We start from the raw sequence: 21,766 nt of genomic DNA, 5'->3' as shown, positions 1-21,766 counted from the left end.
CATATTTGTTTTTTTCTCATTTCTAGCATTTCTGAAGCCAGTTATTTTGCAAGGATCAGTATTTTGAGAACTAGGATGTTTGATTAGTATATTTCAGTTGTGTTTGTATTCTTTCACTTTTATTTCTAATTTTTAAAATTTTCTCTTTATATACATTTTTTTCTCCCATTTATCTGTTTCACTTCATTCTTTTTCTCTTTCCTTCTGCTATCAATCTCTATTGTTGTCTCTTTCATCCTTCCTTTAATTTTTTACTTCTATCTTCTTTCTTTCTCCATCATAATCATCACATTCTACATCACTTCTGTTCTGTCCCTGTCCACCACTGAAAATTGTAAACCCTTATGAAAACAATAATTGACCATATCATTCTGTTCATTGTGATAATTAACACTGTAGACATAATAACCAGTCCTATTTTGTTTAATTATTTATAGTCTGCACTGGTTGTTATTATCATTTTTCTCCCCCTAAACAGTGAGGTACCTTCAGGGACACTATAAGTCCACATGGTAGAAACTCTACTGCCTCAGATCCACTCTGTTAGATAGGTAGACACACAAATAACATAAAATAACAAGGGAACAGATCACTCTAAACAAACAAAGATACTTCAATAAGAGAATCCATTGGCACCACAGTGGAAGAAATGTCAGAGAAGGAGTATAGAGTGCACATAATTAAATTGATCTGTGAAGTAAGGACAGTATAATAAGTGAAATAAGAGAGAAATACAGGAAGTGAAAGATCACTTCAATAAAGAGAGTTTCTGAAAAAAGTCAAGCAGAAATGCTAGAAATGAAGGAATCAATAAACCAAATTTACAATTCAATGGAAAGCATCACCAACAGACTAGAGTACTTGGAAGACAGAGTTTCAGGCAATGAAGACAAAATATGTAATCTTGAAAATAAAGTTGACCATGGAGCAAAGATGTTAAGAGACCATAAACAGAACTTCCAAGAAATATAGGATAACCTAAAATGACCAAATTTAAAATTTATTGGGATAGATGAAGACTTGGAGATACAAATCAAAGGAATGCACAATCTTTTCAATGAAATAATATCAGTAAATTTCCCAAACCTAAAGAATGAAATGAAAAATCAAATACAGGAGGCTTACAGGATCCAAAATATATGAAATTACAACAGACCCACACCAAGTCATATTACAATGAAAATGTATAACATACAGAATAAGGATAGAATTTTAAAGGCTGCCAGAGAAAAATGATAGGTTATATTTAGAGGGAAATCAATCCAGATTTCAGCTGATTTCTCAACCCAGACCCTTAAAGCTAGGAGGTCTTGGAATAATATATACCAAGCTAAAAAAGGGATGCCAGCCAAGAATACTATACCCAGCAAAATTAAGCTTCATATTTGACAATAAAGTAAAGCCTTTCTGTTAAACAAAAGTTAAAAAAAATCACTATTAGAAAGCCTGCACTACAGGACATTCTCAGCAAAATATTTCATAAGAAAAATGAAAAATAAAAGTAAAAACCAGAAGGAAGGACATACACTAGAATAATAATCAAATCAAAATGACAAGGCATAAAAATCATTTCTCAATAATAACGTTGAAAGTAAATGGCCTAAAGTCATCAATCAAAAGACACAGACTGGTAGAATGGATTAATAAACAAGACTCAACATTATGCTCTCTCCAAGAGACTTACCTCATAGGCAAAGACATTCACAGAAGGTAAAAGGATGGGGAAAAAAAAACATATCATTCACATGGATCTCATAAACAAGCAGGAGTCTCTATCCTCATATAAGATAAAGTAGACTTCAAGCCAAAGTTAATCAGAAGGGACCAAGCAGAACATTTCATACTTCTTAAGGGAATTATACATCAACAAGACATAACAATCATCAATATTTATGCCCCAAATAATGCAGCACCTGCGTACATCAAATCCTTCTCAGTTTCAAGAATTAAATAGATTACAACACAATAATATTGGGTGACACAATTAACACACCTCTCTCACCATTTAATAGACTCTCCAAACAAAAAATAAATAAAGAAGCTATAGAACTAAAAATATAATTAATAATTCAGACTTAACAGACATATAAAATATTCCATTCATCAATGAATGATACACTTTCTTCTCAGTGGCACATGGAATCTTCTCTAAAATAGACTGTGCCTTAGGCCACAAAGCAACTCTCAGCAAATACAAAAAATAAAGGTAATACCTTGCATTCTATCAGATCATAATGGAATGAAATTAGAAGTCAATGATAAAATAAAAAATAGAACCTACTATGACACTTGGGGACTAAATAATACACTATTGAATGACCAATGGAGAGCAGAAGAAAATAGGGATGAAATAAAAAAAGTACTTAAAGGTAAATGAGAATAACAACACAGCATATCAAAGTCTCTGGGACACTATTAAGACAATTCTAAGAGAAAGTTCATTGCATTGAGTTCACTCATGAAAAGAACAGAAAGTCACCAAATAAATGACATCTCAAAGCTCTAGGAAAAAAAGAAAAAATCAACTCCAAAAGCAGTAGAAGACAGGAAATAATTATAATCAGAGCAGAAATCAATGAAATTGAAACAAAAGACACAATTCAAAAAATCAATGAAATAAAAAGTTTGTTCTTCAAAAAATAATAAAATTGATAAACCCTTAGCCAAGCTAACAAAAAGAGAGAAAATTCAAATTACTAAAATTCATGATAAAAAAGGAAATATCATGATGGACACTACTGAAATACAGATGATAATAAGAAACTATTTGGAAAATTTGTACTCTAATAAAATAGAAAATCTTGAAGACATTGATGGATTTCTAGAGACATATGCCCCACCCAGATTGAATCAGGAGGACATGGAAAATGTAAGCAGATCAATTTCCAGCAATGAAATTGAAGATGCTCTCAAGAGTCTACCAAAAATAAAAGTCCAGGACCAGATGGATTATCAACTGAGTTCTACCAGATCTTCAAAGAAGAAATAACACTAATCTTCAAATTACTCCATAAAATAGAAAAGGAGGAAACTCTTTCAAAGTCAGTCTATGAAGCTAGTATCACCCTGATACCAAAACCACACAAAGATACATCAAGGAAAGAAAACTTCAGACCAAAATCCCTGCTGAACATAGGTGCAAAAATTCTTAATAAAATGCTGGCAAACTGTATACAAAAACATATTTAAAAGATAGTGACCCAAGATCAAGTGGGGTTTGTCCCAGGGATGCAAAGTTGGTTCAACATACAGAAATCAATAAATGTAATTTGTCACATCAATAGACTTACAGACAAGAATCATATGATAATCTCAATAGATGCAGAAATAGCATTTGACAAAATACAGCATCCACTCATGTTCAAAACACTAGGAAGGGACTGGGGTTATAGCTCAGTGGTAGAGTGCTTGCCTAGCATGTGTGAGGCCCTGGGTTTGATCCTCAGCACCACATGAAAATAAATAAATAAAATAAAGGTACTGTCTCTGTCTACAACTAAAAATATTTTGGAAAAACCAACAAAAAACTCTAGGAAAACTAGGGATAGTAGGAACATACCTCAACATTGTAAAAGCTATATATATTAAACCCAAGGCCAACATCAGTCTACAAAAAAATTGAAAGCATTCCCTCTAAAACTAGTAACAAGAAACGATGCCCTCTTTTACCACTTCTATTCAAAGTAGTCCCTAAAACTCTAGCCAGAACAATTAGACAGAAGAAAGAAATTACAGGAATACAAAATGAAAAATAACTCAAACTATACCTATTTGCTGATGACATGATTCTATATTTAGAAGACCTAAAACACTCCACCAGAAAACCTCTAGAACTCATAAATGAATTCAACAAAGTAACAGGATATAAAATTAACAGGCATAAATTAATAGTATTCCTATACATCAGTGATGAATCAAGTGAAAGTGAAATTAGGGAAACTATCCCATTCAAAATAGCCTCAGAAATATTTGGGAATCAATATAACAAAAGAGATGAAAGACCTTGACAATTAAAACTACAGAATACTAAAGAAAGATATTGAAGGAGATTTTAGAAAATGGAAAGATCTCCCATGTTCTTGGATAGGCAGAATTCGTATTGTCAAAATGGCCATACTATCAAAAATGCTATACAGATTTAATGCAACTCCTATTAAGTTTCTGATGATATTCTTCATAGAAACAGAAATAGCAGTCATGAAATTCATTTGGAAAAATAAAAAGCCCAGAATAGCCAAAGCAATCCTTAGTGAGAAAAGTGAAGCAGGAAGCATCACAATACCAGACCTGAAATTATACTACAGAGCTATAGTTAAAAAACCCCAAAAAACAAAACAAAACAAAAAAACAACAACAACATGGTATTGGCACCAAAACAGACATGAAGACCAAGGGAATGGAATAGAAGACACAGAGGCAAACCCACATAAATACTCTTATCTCATACTAGATAAAGGCACCATAAACATACATTGGAGAAAAGATAGCCTCTTCAACAAATAGTGCTGGGGAAACTGGAAATCCATATGTAGCAAAATGAAAATATACCCCTATCTCTCACTCTGCATAAAACTCAACTCAAAGTGAATCAGGGACCTAAGCAGTAGGCTAGAGACCCTGTGCCTACTAGAATAAAAAGTAGGCTCAACTCTCCATCATATTAGCTTAGGAATCAAATTCATCAATAAGACTCCTAAAGTGCAGGAAGTAAAATCAAGAATCAATAAATGGGATGGTATCAAACTAAAACTTCACAGCAAAGGAAACAATCAAAAAAAGTGAATATAGAGCCTATAGAATGGGAGAAAATCTTTGCCATCTGCACCTCAGAGCCTTAATCTCCAGGATATATAAAGAACTCAAAAAACTTAACACCAAAAAACCAAATAACCCAATCAATAAATGGGCAAAGGAACTGAACAGGCACTTCACAAAAGAAGAAATATGATATGGTTAACAAATATATGAAAAAAGGTTCAACATCTCTAGCAATTAGAGAAATGCAAATTAAAACCACATTGAGGTCTCACTGCAGTCAGAATGACAATTATCAACAACACAAGCAATAATAAATGTTGGCGAGGAAGTGGGGGAAAAGGTACACTCATACAAATTGCTGGTGGGATTACACATTGGTGCAACCTCTCTGGAAAGCAGTATGGAGATTCCCAGAAAACTTGGAATGGAACCACCATTTGACCCAGCTATCCCACTCCAGTTTATAACCAAAGGATTTATCATACTACAGTGATGCAGCCACACCAATGTTTATAGCAGCTCAATTCACAATAGCTAAACTATGGAACCAACCTTGATGCCCTTAACAGATGAATGGATAAAGAAAATGTGGTACATATACACAAAGGAATATTATTTAGCCTTAAAGAAGAATGAAATTATGGCATTTGCAGGAAAAAGGATGGAGACGGACAATACTAAGCTAAGTGAAATAAGCCAAACCCTCCAAAATCAAAGGCTAAATGTTTTTTTTTGACAAGCAGATGCTGATACATAATGGGAGGGGAATGAGGGGACTTTGGATTGTGCAGAGGGGATTGAGGGGAGGGAACAGGGTATGGGGAAGGGAAGGACAGTGGAATGAAATGGACATTATTACCCTACACACTTCTGGTGTGACTCTGCACCATATTTAACCAGAGGAATGAGAAGCTGTGCTCAATTCTTGTACAATGTGTCAAAATGCATTCTACTGTCATGTATAACTAATTAGAACAAATTAAAAAAAAGAAATGATTGATTTAATAACTATTTCTTCCTTTTGTCATTTAGTGTGCTTCCCTAAATAATATAACTTAGCATTTCCAGTGTTGAATTTTGTACAAATATAACCAGACAGGACATAAACTTTCATGTCTAACTTATTTAGTATCATGATTTAAAGAGTCAAAACATGTTGGGTATAGTTATACAGTTGGCTCTTTGACCACAGATTCTGCATGTGGGAATTCAGGCAATCATGGATAGAAATATTTGGAAAAAAAGCATCTGTACTGATCACATACAGATTTTTTTCCTTGTCATTATTTTTTAAACAACATAGTCTTAACAACTATTTAAGTAGCATTTACATCATAATCTTTTGGTTTTACTAGCACTCTCTACATTTTTACTTTCTACTTCATTGATCTCTGCCTTTGTCTTTATTGTTTTATTTCTCACTGGCTGTATCTCTTTATTTCTCTTTTCCTTTTCCCCCCTCTGTGGCTATTTACTCAATTTCTGGATATGAATGGTAGTTCATTATAATTAAACTTTCAGGTCTTCTGAAATGCACATTTAATGTGCTGCTTGCAATCTGCTCTAAAAGTTAACATGTAGTGTTTTCATTGGCATTCAGTTTTAAGTATAATTTTTATGAATAACTTTATGCTTATATTTAACATGTCACTGAATTTTCAGACATAAGGAATTTTTAAAACCATCCTTTTATTATTTTCTTCTTTTTGCACTACTCTGAATATGTAGCTTATATGATATTGGTCCTTTCTTAAAAATAATTTTTTTAGTTGTAGATGAACACAATACCTTTATTTATTTATTCATTTTTATGTGGTGCTGAAGATCAAACCCAGTGCCTCACACATGCTAGGCAAGCGCTCTGCCACTGAGCTACAACTCCAGCCCCTGACACTGATACTTAATAATGTAATAAAGCTTCGTTTTATAACCTAATTATGATCAATACTTGTAAATGTGCTTTAAAAGAATGTTTATTTTCTGTTTACTGGATATAGAACTTTTCACAACTAAGATATACAAATTTATACCACTATATAAATAAACCTGTTAGCTGCTCTGCTTAGATTCTAGATAGTTCTTACTTTTGTTTGCTTGATGACTTTGTGGAGGGGAATTCTAAATTCTCCAACCACAGCTGATGCTTTATACAGTTTTGCATGTTGAAGTCCAAGTTGGTGCAGTGAGAAAGACAAATAAGCAAAAGCTCAAGAACAGAAATGGAAGGTATAAATTCTTCATTATCTGAAGATGATATACTGTATACCTATAAAAATTATATAAAATTATTAGAATAAATGAGATTAGCAAAGTGGCTGATATAAGACCTGTATCCTAATATGAATTTTATTTCTATATGTAAATAATAAAGAATTAGGAAATGTAATTGAAGAAGCACCATTTACTGAAAGGTAGCTAGGAGTTAGATATTACAGAGATGTAGGCCCAAGAAATGCCCAGAGATGATGCCATAGCATCAGTGTTTTTAGTAGTGAACACTGCAAACTATTTAACATCCATCAACTAAGAACTAGTTAAATACATTTTATTACATTACATAGCAGAGATTGTGCTACCATTAAAAATGAAAATGTTGACATTGACACAAAAAGATGTCTGTGACACACACACATATAATTCTAATTGTAAAGATGTAACATGTGTGTGTATGTGTATATGTGTGTGTGTGGTTCTAGAAATGGAGTCCAGGGTCTTGTTCATGCTCAACATGTACTTTACCACTGTAATATTGCCAGCTCCTGCAACATATTTCTTAGTAAAAAGAAACCCAAAAGGTGACAGAGAGAAAAGGTAAACTAATTTCATTTATGTAAAATAATTCATACATCTCTATTTGTTTATACATACAGAAAGGTGTCTAGAAGCATGTTCACAAAAACATTGTAGCTATCACTTCTTAATGGATTTTGGTAATTTCATCTTTGAGCTTTTCTTTTTTTTCATAACTTCTTTAAATATTAAATATGCATCATTTTTATTCTAAGGTAATGGCTATATTCTATTCTTAACTGTGGTAATGGTCACACAGATGTTCACAGTTTCACTCTTCTTTAAAATTTACATGTATGAATAAGACGGTGTTGTGGTTTGGATATTAGGTATTTCCCAAAAGCTCATGTGTTAGACAATGCAAAAATTTTCAGAGGTGAAATGACTGGGTTATAAAAAGCCTTGACCTAATCAGTGAATTAATCCACTTGATTAATTGGGTGGTAACTGTAGGTAGGTAGGGTGTGGCTAGTGTGGAGGTAGGTCACTGGGGTGTGCCTTTGAGGTTTATATTTTGTCCCCTGTAAGTGGAGCCCTCTCTGCTTCTTGATTATCATGTCCTGAGCTCCTCTGCCATACTCTTTCTCCGTGGTATTTTGCTTCACCTTGGAGTCATCCATCTATGGATTGAGAACTCTAAACTGTGAGCCAAAATAAACTTTGCCTCCTCCTGTGTTGTTCTTGTCAGGTTTTTGGGTCACAGTGATGAAAAATCTGATTAAAACAGTCTTTTGATATATGCCTCACAATGCAATAATGGTATTTTAAAAGAAGGTATCACTGTTACAATCAGAACATAAAATAAAGCTATTTTTCACTTCCAAAAAGTTGTACTTTTGGGACAATGATAAGGAAGAAAGATTTTTTTTTAAAAAAAGAGTCAATGTGTTTTAGATGGGACTGTGGGGGAAATAGCTTTTTAAAAATTATTTATTTATTTACTTATTTATGCCATGCTGAAGATTGAACCCAGAGCCTCACACATGCCAGGCAAGCACTGTATCACTGAGCCACATCTCCAGTTTCACGAAACCACTTTTAAAGAGAATTACTTACAAAGTTATTTAGACAATAAAAATTGGAAGGGAAACCTTACCATGGAGAGTAGGCAGGCCACAGTTGCCTGTGGATGCAGAAAGTGTGGCCATGCTTGAAATGCTCCAAGGATCCTCCCTTCCCCCAACCTCCAAGACAGCCACTTTAGTGTTGTCTTTAATTACCTGATCAGCGCACCCGTAGAACAAGGAGATAGTAGTGGTGCCAAAGATGAGGCCAGGCCAGGGGATATCTCCAGAGATGGAATCTCGAAAGATATGGAGAGCATCTTGGCGAGGCATGTAGCACTCTGGCTTGGCAGTCCAGTTTCCTTCGCTGATCACACTTGGGATGGCGTGGAAGTACTTATGTGCCATCCCCTCATATCCTCCCACTTCACTAAAGGCTTAAAAAAATGATATTTATCAGTTCTTTAAAGAGCATAGTAACACATGACTGAAGAATTAAGACTACACAGTAAGAGCCAGTGTGATTGGTTGTATCTTATCTCTAAAGGGCAATGAAGTGACATGTAGTCAAGACCTCATATGCTTAAGGAAAGACCAGCTCTTCCTTCTTCTCTGCTATACTCCATAAAGTGTGCTTTTAGATAGGCCTGGTCAAACTGTCTGTTATTCTAATCTGGTACATGACCCAGGCCTGGCCAATATTTCCTGTCTCCTGGTAACAACTGATGTATGAGGAATGGACATGAAACCTATTCAGAATTTGCTCTAAGATTCTTCTGCTGAAGAAATAGACAAAGACTGCTTCTTCCACTGTGTTCTGAGCCAATATGTAAGTTTGAAGCTTTTTTGTTTACCCAGTTCATTCAGAACCCTAGATCCAGTTATGCCTGAAGGTGCTCCTGAAATATTTTATTCTAAGAGCCAAGAAAATGCTTATTTGCCTACACCAGTTTTGAACTAAAGAAATTATCTAAAGAATCTTGACTAAAACAAAGATTAATATCCTTTTTCCTGAAATGTCAGAAAAACGTTTATAAAACTTCCTAGTTGAAGTTTTCTTCAGAATCTATGGCATTTCTCCCTGATACCCTAAGTGACATAAAATATTAACATTAAAGAAAAACATTAAAAAATCTACTTAACAATGTTTTATTTATTTTTTTGGCATATAAAATCATGTTCCTTTGAAATGCACTCAGTTTTTGAAGTGGGTTCAGAGTCATTTGGATTCAAGACTGAACAATAAGAGGATACTGAATGACTATGAATTTAGCAAAAGCCATCTCATGGCATTTATAAAAATGAATTCATGTGGATTAAGAAAGGTAAAACACAAAGCTACAAAGATATTAGAAGACAACAGAAGAACATCATTATAACTCTGGTTAGTGAGCACATTCTTAAACATGATATGAAAAGGAAAAGGAAGGGGCTGTGGCTGTGGCTGTGGCTCAGTAGTAGTGTGCTTGCCTAGCAAGTGTGAGGCTCTAGGTTCAATTCTCAGCACCACATATAAATAAATAAATTAAATAAAGGTCCAGCAATAACTAAAAAATATTTAAAAAAAAGAAAAAAGAAGGTTGACAATTATGACCTCAAAATTTAAAATTTATATGATAGAAATCACACTAAAAGTGTTAGCCTGAAAGAAGAGGGTCACATAGAAAAGATATATGTGAATATAAAAGATTCATATATAAAAGATTCATGTGCATCACTGATCAAGAAAAACTACTGGAAAGAAATATGGCAGGAAATATAAACATGTAATTTATTTTTTAAAAAATTTTAATTGATTTTTAAAAAATAAATGACAGCAGAATCTATTACAATTCTTATTACACATATATAGCACAGTTTTTCATATCTCTGGTTATATATAAAGTATGTTCACACCAATCTGTGTCTTCATACATGCACTTTGGATAATGATGATCATTACATTCCACCATCATTTATAACCCCATGCCCCCTTACTTCCCCTCCCACCCCTCTTCCCTATCTAGAGTTTGTATATTCCTCCCATGCTCCCCCTCCCTACCCCACTATGAATCAGCCTCCTTATATCAGAGAAAACATTTGGCATTTGTATTTTTGGGATTGGCTAACTTCACTTAGCATTATCTTCTCCAATGCCATTCCATTTGCCTGCAAATGCCATTTTTTTGTTCTCTTTTATTGCTGAGTAATATTCCAATGTGTATATATGCCACAATTTTTTAATGCATTCATCTACTGAAGGGCATCTAGGTTGGTTTCACAGTTTAGCTATTGTGAATTGTTTTGCTATAAACATTGATGTGGCTGTGTCCCTGTAGTATGCTGTTTTTAAGTCCTTTGAGTATAGACTGAGGAGAGGGATAGCTGGGTCAAATGATGGATCCATTCCCAGTTTTCCAAGGAATCTGCATACTGCTTTCCATATTGGCTGCACTAATTTGCAGTCTCACCAGCAATGTATGAGTGTACCTTTTTCCCCACATTCTCACCAACACTTATTGTTAAATATGTAATTTATAAAAGAGGGAATACAAACAGTCACTAAGTAAATAAAAAATGCTTGGCCTAACCAGTATTTGGAAACTTTAAATTGGAACAAAAACAAGAAGTGGGATACTTAAAAAAAACTGTTAAATGGGCAAAAATTTTACAGGTTTTAAAAACATTTGAGTGTTGGCAGAGGGTGAGGTTAGGATACACATTATCATATACTGCTAAAGATAAAAGGATAATAAAAGTTAGCAGTTTTTTTTTCTTCTTCTTCTTTTTTTTGTGGTGCTGGGGATCAAACCCAGGGGCTTCACATTTGCTAGGCAAGTTCTCTCCTACTGAGCCACATTCTCAGACATGAGAATATGTTAGATAGCTATTTTGGAGAGGAATTTGGAGTATCTTTGTCAAAACTGGGTTTATTTCAATAGTGAAAGTTGAATTAACATTAGAAATCAAGTCAGTATAGTTCACTGAATTAACAGGAAAAGGAAAAAAATTCATCTTAGTAGGTGTGGTAAAAACACTTGATACAATTCAAAAGTAATTTGTGATAATTTGTAGTGAACTAGTAATAGAAGGAAACTTTATTAGTCTGACAAAGTACATCTATAAAATATTGACAGAAAATATTTTATTTAATGTTGGAATATTCCAAGTTTTCCCTCTAAGACTAGGGATGAGGTAAGTATGTTTGTTCTTTCCACTTTTTTAAAAAATATTTTTTAGTTGTCGATGGACCTTTATTTTGTTTATTTTTATGTGGTACTGAGAATCGAACTCAGTGCCTCACACATGCTAGGCAAGCATTCTACCACTGAGCCACAACCCCAACCCCTGTTCTTTCCACTTTTATTCCATACTATACTAAAGGTCCTGGGCAAAAGAAAAAAAGTTTGGAAAGAAGGGAACAAAACCACAATTTTTTGACTTGGTTATTGGTCATTAGTATGTATTCACCTTGTGATAATTCACATGACTTTGCTCTTTGATGTGCATACTTTCTGGTAAAAATTATTATATATACAAAATTAAAATGATGCACTAGATCTACACTTGTTGTGTAGAAATTTGTCTATGCAACAGGTGTTGGAAAAATGGTATAAAACTGTATTTTTAAAAAAATGATTTTATATTTGATGGACACAAATTAATTGTACACATTCATAGGGCACACAATGTGACATTTCAATACACGTATACAATGTACAATGGTCAGATAGGGGGAACCGCATATCTATCATCTCAGACATTGATCATTTCTGTCGGGAACATTCAAAATCCTTTCTACTAGATATTATGGAATACTCAATTAATTATGGCAACTATGTTGTCATACTGTGCCATATAACATTCCTTTTTACTTAAAGGAATAACTATATCCCTGTAAACTTTATATTTTGATTCTATTAAAATATATATACATAAAAATGTTTGTATATGTGAATAATATATTTCAAAGGATATACCCAAAATTATAATAGTTGTTGTCTTTGGGTAATGAACCAAGAAACTGAGGATGATCTGTATTTCACTGTATTCCTTTTGGTTTACTTAGCATTAAGAATAAAATATGTAGATATTCCATCTTATTGCATTCAGAACAGCAAGTATCCAGGACACAAGTAACAATAAATGTTGGCAAGGGTATGGGGAAAAAAGGTCCACTCATACATTGCTGGTGGGACTGCAAATTGGTGCAATCACTCTGGAAAGTAGTATGCAGATACCTCAGAAAACTTGGACTGGAACCACCATTTGACCCAGTTATCCCATTCCTTGGCATATACCTAAAGGACTTAAAATCTGCATACTATAGTGATACAACCACATCAATGTTTATAGCAACTCGATTCACAATAGCTAAACTATGGAACCAACCTAGGTGCCCCTCAACAGATGAATGGATAAAGAAAATATGGTATATAGACACAATGGAATACTACTCAGCCATAAAGAGAAATAAAATTATGGCATTTGCCAGTAAATGGATAGAACTGGAGAGGCTATCATACTAAATAAAAATAAGCCAGTCCTCCAAAACCAAAGGCCAAAAATGTTCTTTCCGATAATGCAGATGCTAACACACAAAAAGGGGCAAGGAGGGAAGAATAGAAGTTCATTGGATTAGACAAAGGGGAATGAAGGGAAGGGAGAGGATGGGAACAGGAAAGACAGTAGAATGAATCAGATATAACTTTCCTTTGTTCACATATGAATATAAGACCAGTGTAATTCTACATCATATAAGAATGGAGTCCTAATTAGAATAAGTTATACTCCATGTATGTATAATATGCCAAAGTACACTCTATTGTCATGTATATCTAAACAGAATAGCAACTAAAAAAAAGGAATAAAAATATAATTGTATGTGTATGGGTTCTTACAGTGACTTGACTGAAAGACAACACTGATTTGGATGCATAAGGGGTTGTATATTTTTAAAAGAAAACAATTATTTCATAACTTTATAATAGTTTATTTCTCAAAAAACTTAACCTGAATACCTCCATTAAAAATCCCATTAGATTTCTCAGTAAAAATCTAGAGATATAATTGTTAACACTATATGGAACATTGTACCCGCTCCTTAGTTTATTTTATTTGGGTACCATTATCAAATTTTGGGGTAGACTTCATAGGTTTAAGAAATATTGATATGTAATACTAGCCCAAAAACAAACACATGGTTTACTGTGTTTTGTAGCTGAAAATTTTGTTACTCAAATTAGTCATTGCTCCCCATACATTTAAAAATGATACAATTCCTTGGATCACGTTTGACCTGTATTTTGTTTTCCTGCAACATAGCACTGAGAAAAATTCATGGTATACTAATACTTCCTGAATGGTAAGGTAGGGCACTGTGTGATTCTGTTTGATATTATCTGTTCTTATTCCATGAGACTCATCAGTATACTCTCTGAAACTATAATCCTTAAATTGTGTTCACATATTATTTCAATAATTTTCTATTACCCAAGCCCAGAACTTTTCCTTCTAGATTTCTGGAAGACCAGTCTCTGAGCCATGGGGTCATATCAACTTGCTAAGCTCACACCCCTAGCTATGGAAAGAAATTTCCATTTTAAGTGTCTCCTTGCCATTACTGACCTATAATATGTTATAGATTAGGTTTTGTTATTAAAAAGAGAGTTCTTGGTGTGTCTTACTCTTGGTATATTTCATAAACAACTGAGACTTATTTTCCTCATCTGTAAAATGGGAGTAACTACAGTAATTATGCCTCATGGTGATTTCTTTTTTTTTTTTTAAATAATTTTTATTTATTTTTATTGTTTAATTTTTGGCAGACACAACATCTTTGTGTGTATGTGGTGCTGAGGATCGAACCCGGGCCGCACGCATACCAGGCGAGCGCGCTACCGCTTGAGCCACATCCCCAGCCCATCTCATGGTGATTTCGATAATTAAATCAGGCAACATAGATAAATGCCTACCTGAGACCTGATAATATTCAACTTGTGTCAGCTACAATATTTAAAAAATTTTTTAGTAGTAGATGAAAACAATACCTTTATTTTGTTTTATTTGTTTTTATGTGGTGCTGGGGATTGAACCCAGTGCCTCCCATGTGTGAGGCAGGCGCTCTACCACTGAGCCACAACCCCAGCCCTCAGCTATAATATTTTTATTCTCATAACTTAATAAGTACCTACTAAGTACTAAATTCATCAGGCTGCACAATGGGTGGGAATATTTTGTGTGGATCAGAGAAGAAGATGTGTTGATGGAATAATGATGAAATCACACTATTTGGGGTGAATAGTCCATTGACTTTGACAAATGTATTTAATTGAGTGAATGAAAGGAAAGGGTTTTTCAACTGGAAAGGAAGAACAGGTAAAAAGCGCTGGAATGGGGATGAGTATGACAGGCCAGATACTGGAGTTTATTGTCTCTGCTTTATTACTCAACTTCTCTTTATCCTGAATTGAGCAGAGATTTCCTCCCCAGTTTTCAGCATAAGCTTTGACAACACTCTTAGTTTTTGAGGGCTTCAGTATCCTCATTTGTGAGATGAAGGTGCTGATGACCTAGGGCAGCTACAGATTTAAAGATTCTACCCTCTGATGCCCAGTCTTCTTAAGTTATACTTACCAAAACTCATTAACAAGACTGATCCTAAAATCATAACAGCAGCATGTAAGACTTCAGTATAAACCACAGCTGTCAAACCACCTGAAGAAAAAGAGAATGAGAAATGAAAACACATCTGACTTTGCTGACTGTAATTTCTGAATCACCTACTCAATTCATCTTTCTCCTCCTATCTCTCTTCATTAAGACTTTATATCCCTTTAAATCAGTGTCTTTTAAACTACTTGTACTTGGTTTTGGTACTTTCTCTTTTCTCTTGTAAATATCCTTGACAATCTTTTATAAGATTCTTAGCTTGCTCTTCTATATCCCAATTTTCCTTTACTTCCAAATTTTTTCAGATAAAAAAATCTGATAGATCTCTTAAGCAAAAATAATGCAAACTTCATCATAAAAATCTCAGTTTAAAAGCAACAGTTAGTAGCACCCTGGCCTCTACCCACTTCGTAGTATCCCCTGTGGCAATGAAAAATGTCTCCAAACATGTCTCCTGAGAAGCAAAATCCAGCTCCTATTCCCATGTTTTGTGATCCACTGAATGCACTCTACTTCCCACCGATTCTCTTTACCTGTACTCTAGTGAACTCCTGGGAACATAAACCAGCACTGTGTCTGGAAAAGAATGACAGGAGCTTCCATTCTCCAAACCTAGGTAAAGGCTCCCTAGAACACAACTGCCTACGTAAAAGATCCCGTCTGGGGAGGAAAGACGGTGAAATGAGATGGACATCATTACCCTAAATACGTGTATGAAGACACGAATGGTTTGAATATACTTTGTGTACAACCAGAGACATGAAAAATTGTGCTTTATATATGTAATATGAATTGAATTGCATTCTGCCATCATTTATAACAAATTAAAATTTTTAAAAAAAGATCCCATCCAAAGACCTTGCCAGGTGACTTAAGGCCTATGTATCCCCCTCATTCCCTTTCTGTACTCCTACTCTATCACTTGATAACCTGAAGTAACAGCCCAATTCTGCCCCAAACATGGTCACTATTGACCCTATTATTCCCCTTGAAAAACTCTTGAGAGCCCAATCTAATTTCTAGAAGTAGAACACCACTTAGGTATCCCTCCCTCCAATATTTCCACTGTCTGTGATCTATATACTTAGGGAAAACTGTAAGGTCTAGAAATTGCTGCCTCAATGTCTACTAGTACTCCACTAAGTAGAGAGTGTTTGAATTAGTATAAATCCTGATTCATGGGTTCAATTTCCATCACTCCCCCCCACACAATCCTGATTCAGTGTTTGAATCAGGGCAACCTCACCTGTGATGGTGTACATGCCAGAAACTGTCAGCAAGACTAGGGTAGTCTGGTAAATGTTCAAGTTCCAAATCATTTTCAAGAACATAGCACCATAGCTGATCTCCAGCTGAAATAAGTACAAGGTCAGCATACTGTACTTTCTTTTCCATCAGAATCAACAACAATTTAAGAAAGAAATGGGTCTTGGAAGCCATATACAAGAGATGGTCTCTGACTGGCACCGCATTGCATGGATGCTAGGTGAGATCTACCCGTGAGTTCAGCCTGTAGAGCTGAATTAATTCAATTTGCCCGGTTAACGCAACTTAGCCTTTTCCATTCTGAAGCCTCAGAGTGGAAACTATGGTTCTGCCACTGGGAAAAAGCCACGGGGATAGCATCTCAGAGATTGGCAAACTTTTCGTGTAAAGGGTCACATGGTAAATATTGTAGGCTTTTTGGACCACACACTGTCTCTATTTTTTTTTATAACCTTTTAAAGCTGTAAAAATTGTTCCTAGCTCAAGAGTTGTACAAAGCAGATTATTAGCTGGATTTGTCTACAGACCAGATTTGTTGAACCCTGGCTTAGTTAATACTGATTTTTGAAACATCTGCACATCATTTAACTGGATAACCTCTTGATTTGTTATTCTAGCCTCCAAAGCCAGGGATACAATGGGAAAAGATTCATCTATAAATTTGTTCACCAAATGCTTACTGAGTGCCAACCATGTCATCGATACTTAGCAGGTTCAGAAGACACAAGGGTTACCAAAACTTAGTAGCTGTCTTCAAGAAGCCTATGTTGAATGAAGGAGACAGACTACTATACAGCCTTGTTCTCAGTGTGATAAATGCCACTCATTTGATTATTTAAAAAACATTTATCAAGTGCCTTATGTGCTAAACATGTTCTCAGCACAGTTCTCAGTAATGCAGTGAAGAAGCCAAGCAAGGTCCTTGGTCTCAGGAAGCTTGCACTGAAGCAGAGAAGACAGACAATAAACAAATAAATTACTCATAGGGTGATAAACATTACAAAGAAAATAAAAACAGAGCCATGGAGTAGAGACTGACTACGAAAATCTGTGAAGGCCTGTTGCAAGGAGGTGACATTTGTGAACACTGTAAACAGTATAGAGCAAGTATAAGGGGCTTGAGGTGGGAATAAGTTAGCTGTGTTTGAAAATCAATAAAGCAGTAAATGTAGGTTAAGGGGAGTAAATAAGAAAAGTAAGGCCAAAGAGGCAAGCAGGGACTTGAACAGGACAGCCCTTACAGTCTTACTCAAGAGGTTAAGTTTTCTTGCAAGAAGATGGAAACTCCTAGATTTTTTTGAGCACATTACCTAATGACATTAGATGGATAATCCCAAGGTTCTTTGACCTGTGACCTGCACTTGAGATTAAGAAAGATGCCTATGCCTTTTATTTTTTGCAAAATAGTATTAAACTATTAATAGTAAAATTAAGTACTCTTACATACTCTACCTTACACAATAGAGATCAACAAGTCATTTATGAAGCTTCAGAGTAAACTATTGGGATAACTAAGCATAATCCTGAATCCCGCTTGTTGGTTTTTGGTTTTGTTCTTGTTCTTTTTTGGGGGGCGGGTATTTTACTGGGCTGGTTTTCATATAACTCACCGAGATCATACTAAAGGTATAGACGAGTAAAAACATAAAAGAGAAGAGGAACTGGATCCGGAAGCCACCAAATCTCTTCCTCAAATATTCTGGCAATGTCACCACCTGTACAAGCCGCAAGATAAGTCACCATCAGATAGTGAGTGTGGAAGAGGCAGATCCATGGGGATGAGCCTTGCTCACAAAGTGCTGTTTGCCCCAGAGATGTTGCCAATGGTGGGAGTGGCCCAGGAGTACAAAACGTGGGATCATTGCCTCTGGCACCAGTCAAGATGGGGCAAATAAGGAGAGGCAATATTGATGTCTTCAAGAAGTCTTGGAATCCAGCTTCCTGTGCAATCTTTGGAATGCAGAAGGAAATTTAGCTAATTAAATTTTCTAAAGATGACAAATAACTTTTATGGAATGATAATAGAGTAAAAGCAAGTACCTTGTCATGTACTAAAAAGATAGCTAGTACTCAAAGGACATGGAACCTGACTCTACAGTCTGTGTCTAAACTGCCAGTCTAGGTGCTGGTGCCCCAAATGATCCTGTTCTTTTTCTATATTGTCTAAGGCACCAGGAATTCAGAGATCATGCCTTCTGTGCTCACTATGTTCTTGGACCAGAAACTGGGATCATATCCATTTAACAATTATTGATACGCCTACCATAGCTAAATGGATATGGTCCCAGTTTCTGTCCTATCTTTATGTGCTCTTGATCATCTACCAATCAATACATGTCTACTTTAAGTTCTAACTTAAACTCTCCCTGTTTGATGAAGCACCACTCTTGGTAGTGTCAGTCTTTTAAATCTTAGCCATTCTGGTGTGTACTGTATATATATAAATTTTTTTAATATAACAATGTTTTGACATCTTAAAAATATCTTTCTGGCTTGGGGGAGGTTGCCTTTCCAAAAACTAGTCATTTTTTAAAGATAACAAAGGGCTCAGCATGGAGTATGTCTTTGATATATGAATTAACCAATTCAGAGCTGAACTTCCTCTAGCTAGCCTGTGCACCCCAGGGAACAATATCCCTCTGCTCATTCATCTCAGATCAGGTATTAGGCAACTAGAGATCAACCCTACAACCCCAAAACTATTGAGATTATTTAAGCTAGCCAATCCTAAATTGTTCATTCTGCCCTGCCTTGACTTTCCCACAGAAACACCAATAAAGCCCCAAATCCCTTCACTTCTGTCTTCTGCCTTCTGACCATCCTGTGTCTTTCCCATGTGGTCCTGCATGGCATGCTGTCTCTGACACCCTCCTATGTCTAGGACCTGTGGGTATATTAACCTTCACTTTTCCTGAGCTGCTTCTGTTTCTACACTTGTTGTCAAAGCCAATGACTACCTCATAAAAAGAATCAAAGAATGAATATGCAACAGTATCTTATTTTAATAGCATTTTCCTAATGATTAATTATAGTATCTTTTCATGTGTTATTTGCCTCTTGTATATTTTCTTTGGTGAAACATTTGTTCAAACCTTATTTTTATTATCAAGTTATAAGAGTTTTCAACATACATATTTTCTGCATATAAGTGTTTTATTGTAAATAAGTTTTACAAGTATTTCCTGCCAGTCTCTAGCTTGGTTTTTCATTTTCTTAACATCTTTTAAAGTAAAAATTTAAATTTTGGATGAAGTCTAATTAACTAATTTCTTTCTTTATGATTTATGCATTTTGGGTCTCAAGAAATCATTACCTACCAAATCACCTTGATTTTTGAGGAATATTTTTATTTGATATAAAATCCTTATTTAATATTTTTTCTAGCATTTTTGAATATGTCTTTCTAATGTTTTCTGGCTTCTGATGTTTCTACTGAGAAGTTGACCATTAAATATGTCATTGTTGCCTTGAATGTAATGTGTCATTTTCCCCTTACTGCTTTCAAGATTTCCTTTTTGTTTTTATCAGTTTCGCTATGGTATACCTAAGTGTGGTTTCCTTTGTGTTTATTCTATTTAGTTTTTACAAAGTTTCTTGGATCTGTAAATGAACATTGCCCTCCTAGCTTTGAAAATTTTCAGTTGTTATGTTTTCAAAAAATGTTTTTCTGGGGTTGTGGTTCAGTGGTAGAGCACTTGCCTAGCATGTGCGAGGCACCAAGTTTGATACTCAACACCACATATAAATAAATAAAAAATAAAGGTCCATCAACAACTAAAACATTTTTAGAAAAGTGTTTTTCTGCCTCCTCTGTCTTCTCTTTCTGGGGCTCCAATTACATGCATGCTGGACTATCTGATATTGTAATCACAGGTCTCTGGGATTTTGTTCCACCTTCTTCCTTTTTTCTCTATTCCTTATCCTGGGTAATTCTTATTATCTTAAAATTCATTGATTCTCTCTTCTGTCATTTAAAATCTGCTGTTGAGCTCCTCTTGTGAATTTTTAACTTTAGTTACTATGCTTTCCAACTCTAGAATTCCTCTTGATTCTTTCCTATAGTTTTAATGTCTCTGTAGAGAGGCCCTATTTGTTCATTCATTAACATCACATTTCCTTTACTTTTTAAAAAATACTTATCATAGCAGATTTGAAGTCTGTCCATTAGATCAATATATGGACCTACTCAGTCAGGTCCTATATATTGTATTTTTTTTCTCTTACAATGTGGGTCATTCATCTTCCTACTTCTTTGTATATCTAGTAATTGTTGGTAGGAAACTGGTCATTGTAAATAATATAATGCAGTGTCTAGAATCTGTTTTGTTTTTCTGGGGACTGCTATTTTTATTTTAATAGGTAATTAACTTTCCTAGACTGAAGCTTCCAAACCTTTCATGGTCAGCCCTCCCCAACCCATGTTCGCAGCTGATGTTTCTGCTTGTTTTTTTTTTACCATCTTCCAGCTACAATTAATTAAGTCTGGCCCTTAGGAGGTTTCCTCTGAACCTGTGTAGTATGGAAGTCAGACAAGGATTTCATCCAAATTTATTTTCAGATTTGGGGGTTAACTCTCTCTTTGGTTTCCTTGTTTTTAAAGTGCCCCACCTAAATTTCCTAGTGCTTTGCTGTCCTCAGTTCTGTCCTTTGACTCCTCAAACCAGTAAGAATTCTGCTTTCCACTGCTTATCCTATATGGTTTGGGAAATGTAGTGTGATAAACTAAAAATCTCACCAGATGCAGTACTATCTTTTCAAGAAAGAGCGCCTTATGGGTTCTTTCTTTTTACAAATAGGCTTTCTGGAGTCTCATATATGTATGTGTACTTTAGTGATCAGCCAGGAATTTGGAATTTTTATATCTTATTTACAAATTATTCTCCACTTCAAGGATACAAATATATTCTATACTTTCCCATAATTTTTTTTGCATTTTACATTTAAGTCTTTAATCAACCTAAAATTATTTTGTGTAGAGTAGGGATCCAATTTGTTTTTTTCATGTGGTAATCAGTTGGCCTTCCTTTATTTAGTGATCTGCCTTCAATACCATCAATGTCATAAGTGTCCATATATATGTTTCTGGGCTTTTGCCCCTCTTCCACTTGTGAGTATGTGTGTAAGTCAGATTTCTATTACTGTTAAAAAAAAAAAACCTGAGATAAATAAACTTAAGAAGAGGAAAGGCTTATTTTGGCTCAAAATTTTGAATGTTTTAATCCATGACCAATTGACCTCATTGCTTTGGGCCTGTTGTTGTATCATAGCAGGAGAGTTTGGCATAGAAAGTTGCTTAT

General features: G+C 34.9%; 1 protein-coding gene across 1 annotated transcript in view; it reads right to left on the bottom strand.

Annotated features, from left to right (window-relative positions):
• Window positions 1–21,766, bottom strand: part of LOC107154529 (sodium/glucose cotransporter 1-like) — a 58,297-nt gene that overhangs the window by 24,208 nt on the left and 12,323 nt on the right. The window contains exons 4-7 of the mRNA XM_048785029.1: window positions 18,080–18,184; window positions 16,450–16,555; window positions 15,168–15,248; window positions 8,769–8,989 (exon numbers count right to left, since the gene is read on the bottom strand). Coding sequence (XP_048640986.1) covers window positions 8,769–8,989; window positions 15,168–15,248; window positions 16,450–16,555; window positions 18,080–18,184 — 513 coding nt within the window. The remainder of the gene's footprint in view (window positions 1–8,768; window positions 8,990–15,167; window positions 15,249–16,449; window positions 16,556–18,079; window positions 18,185–21,766) is intronic.

Source organism: Marmota marmota, unplaced genomic scaffold (assembly GCF_001458135.2).
Source record: "Marmota marmota marmota unplaced genomic scaffold, marMar, whole genome shotgun sequence".
Lineage (NCBI taxonomy): Eukaryota > Metazoa > Chordata > Mammalia > Rodentia > Sciuridae > Marmota > Marmota marmota.
Note: the sequence above shows the minus strand (reverse complement) of the source record. Positions and strands in the feature narration are given on the sequence as shown.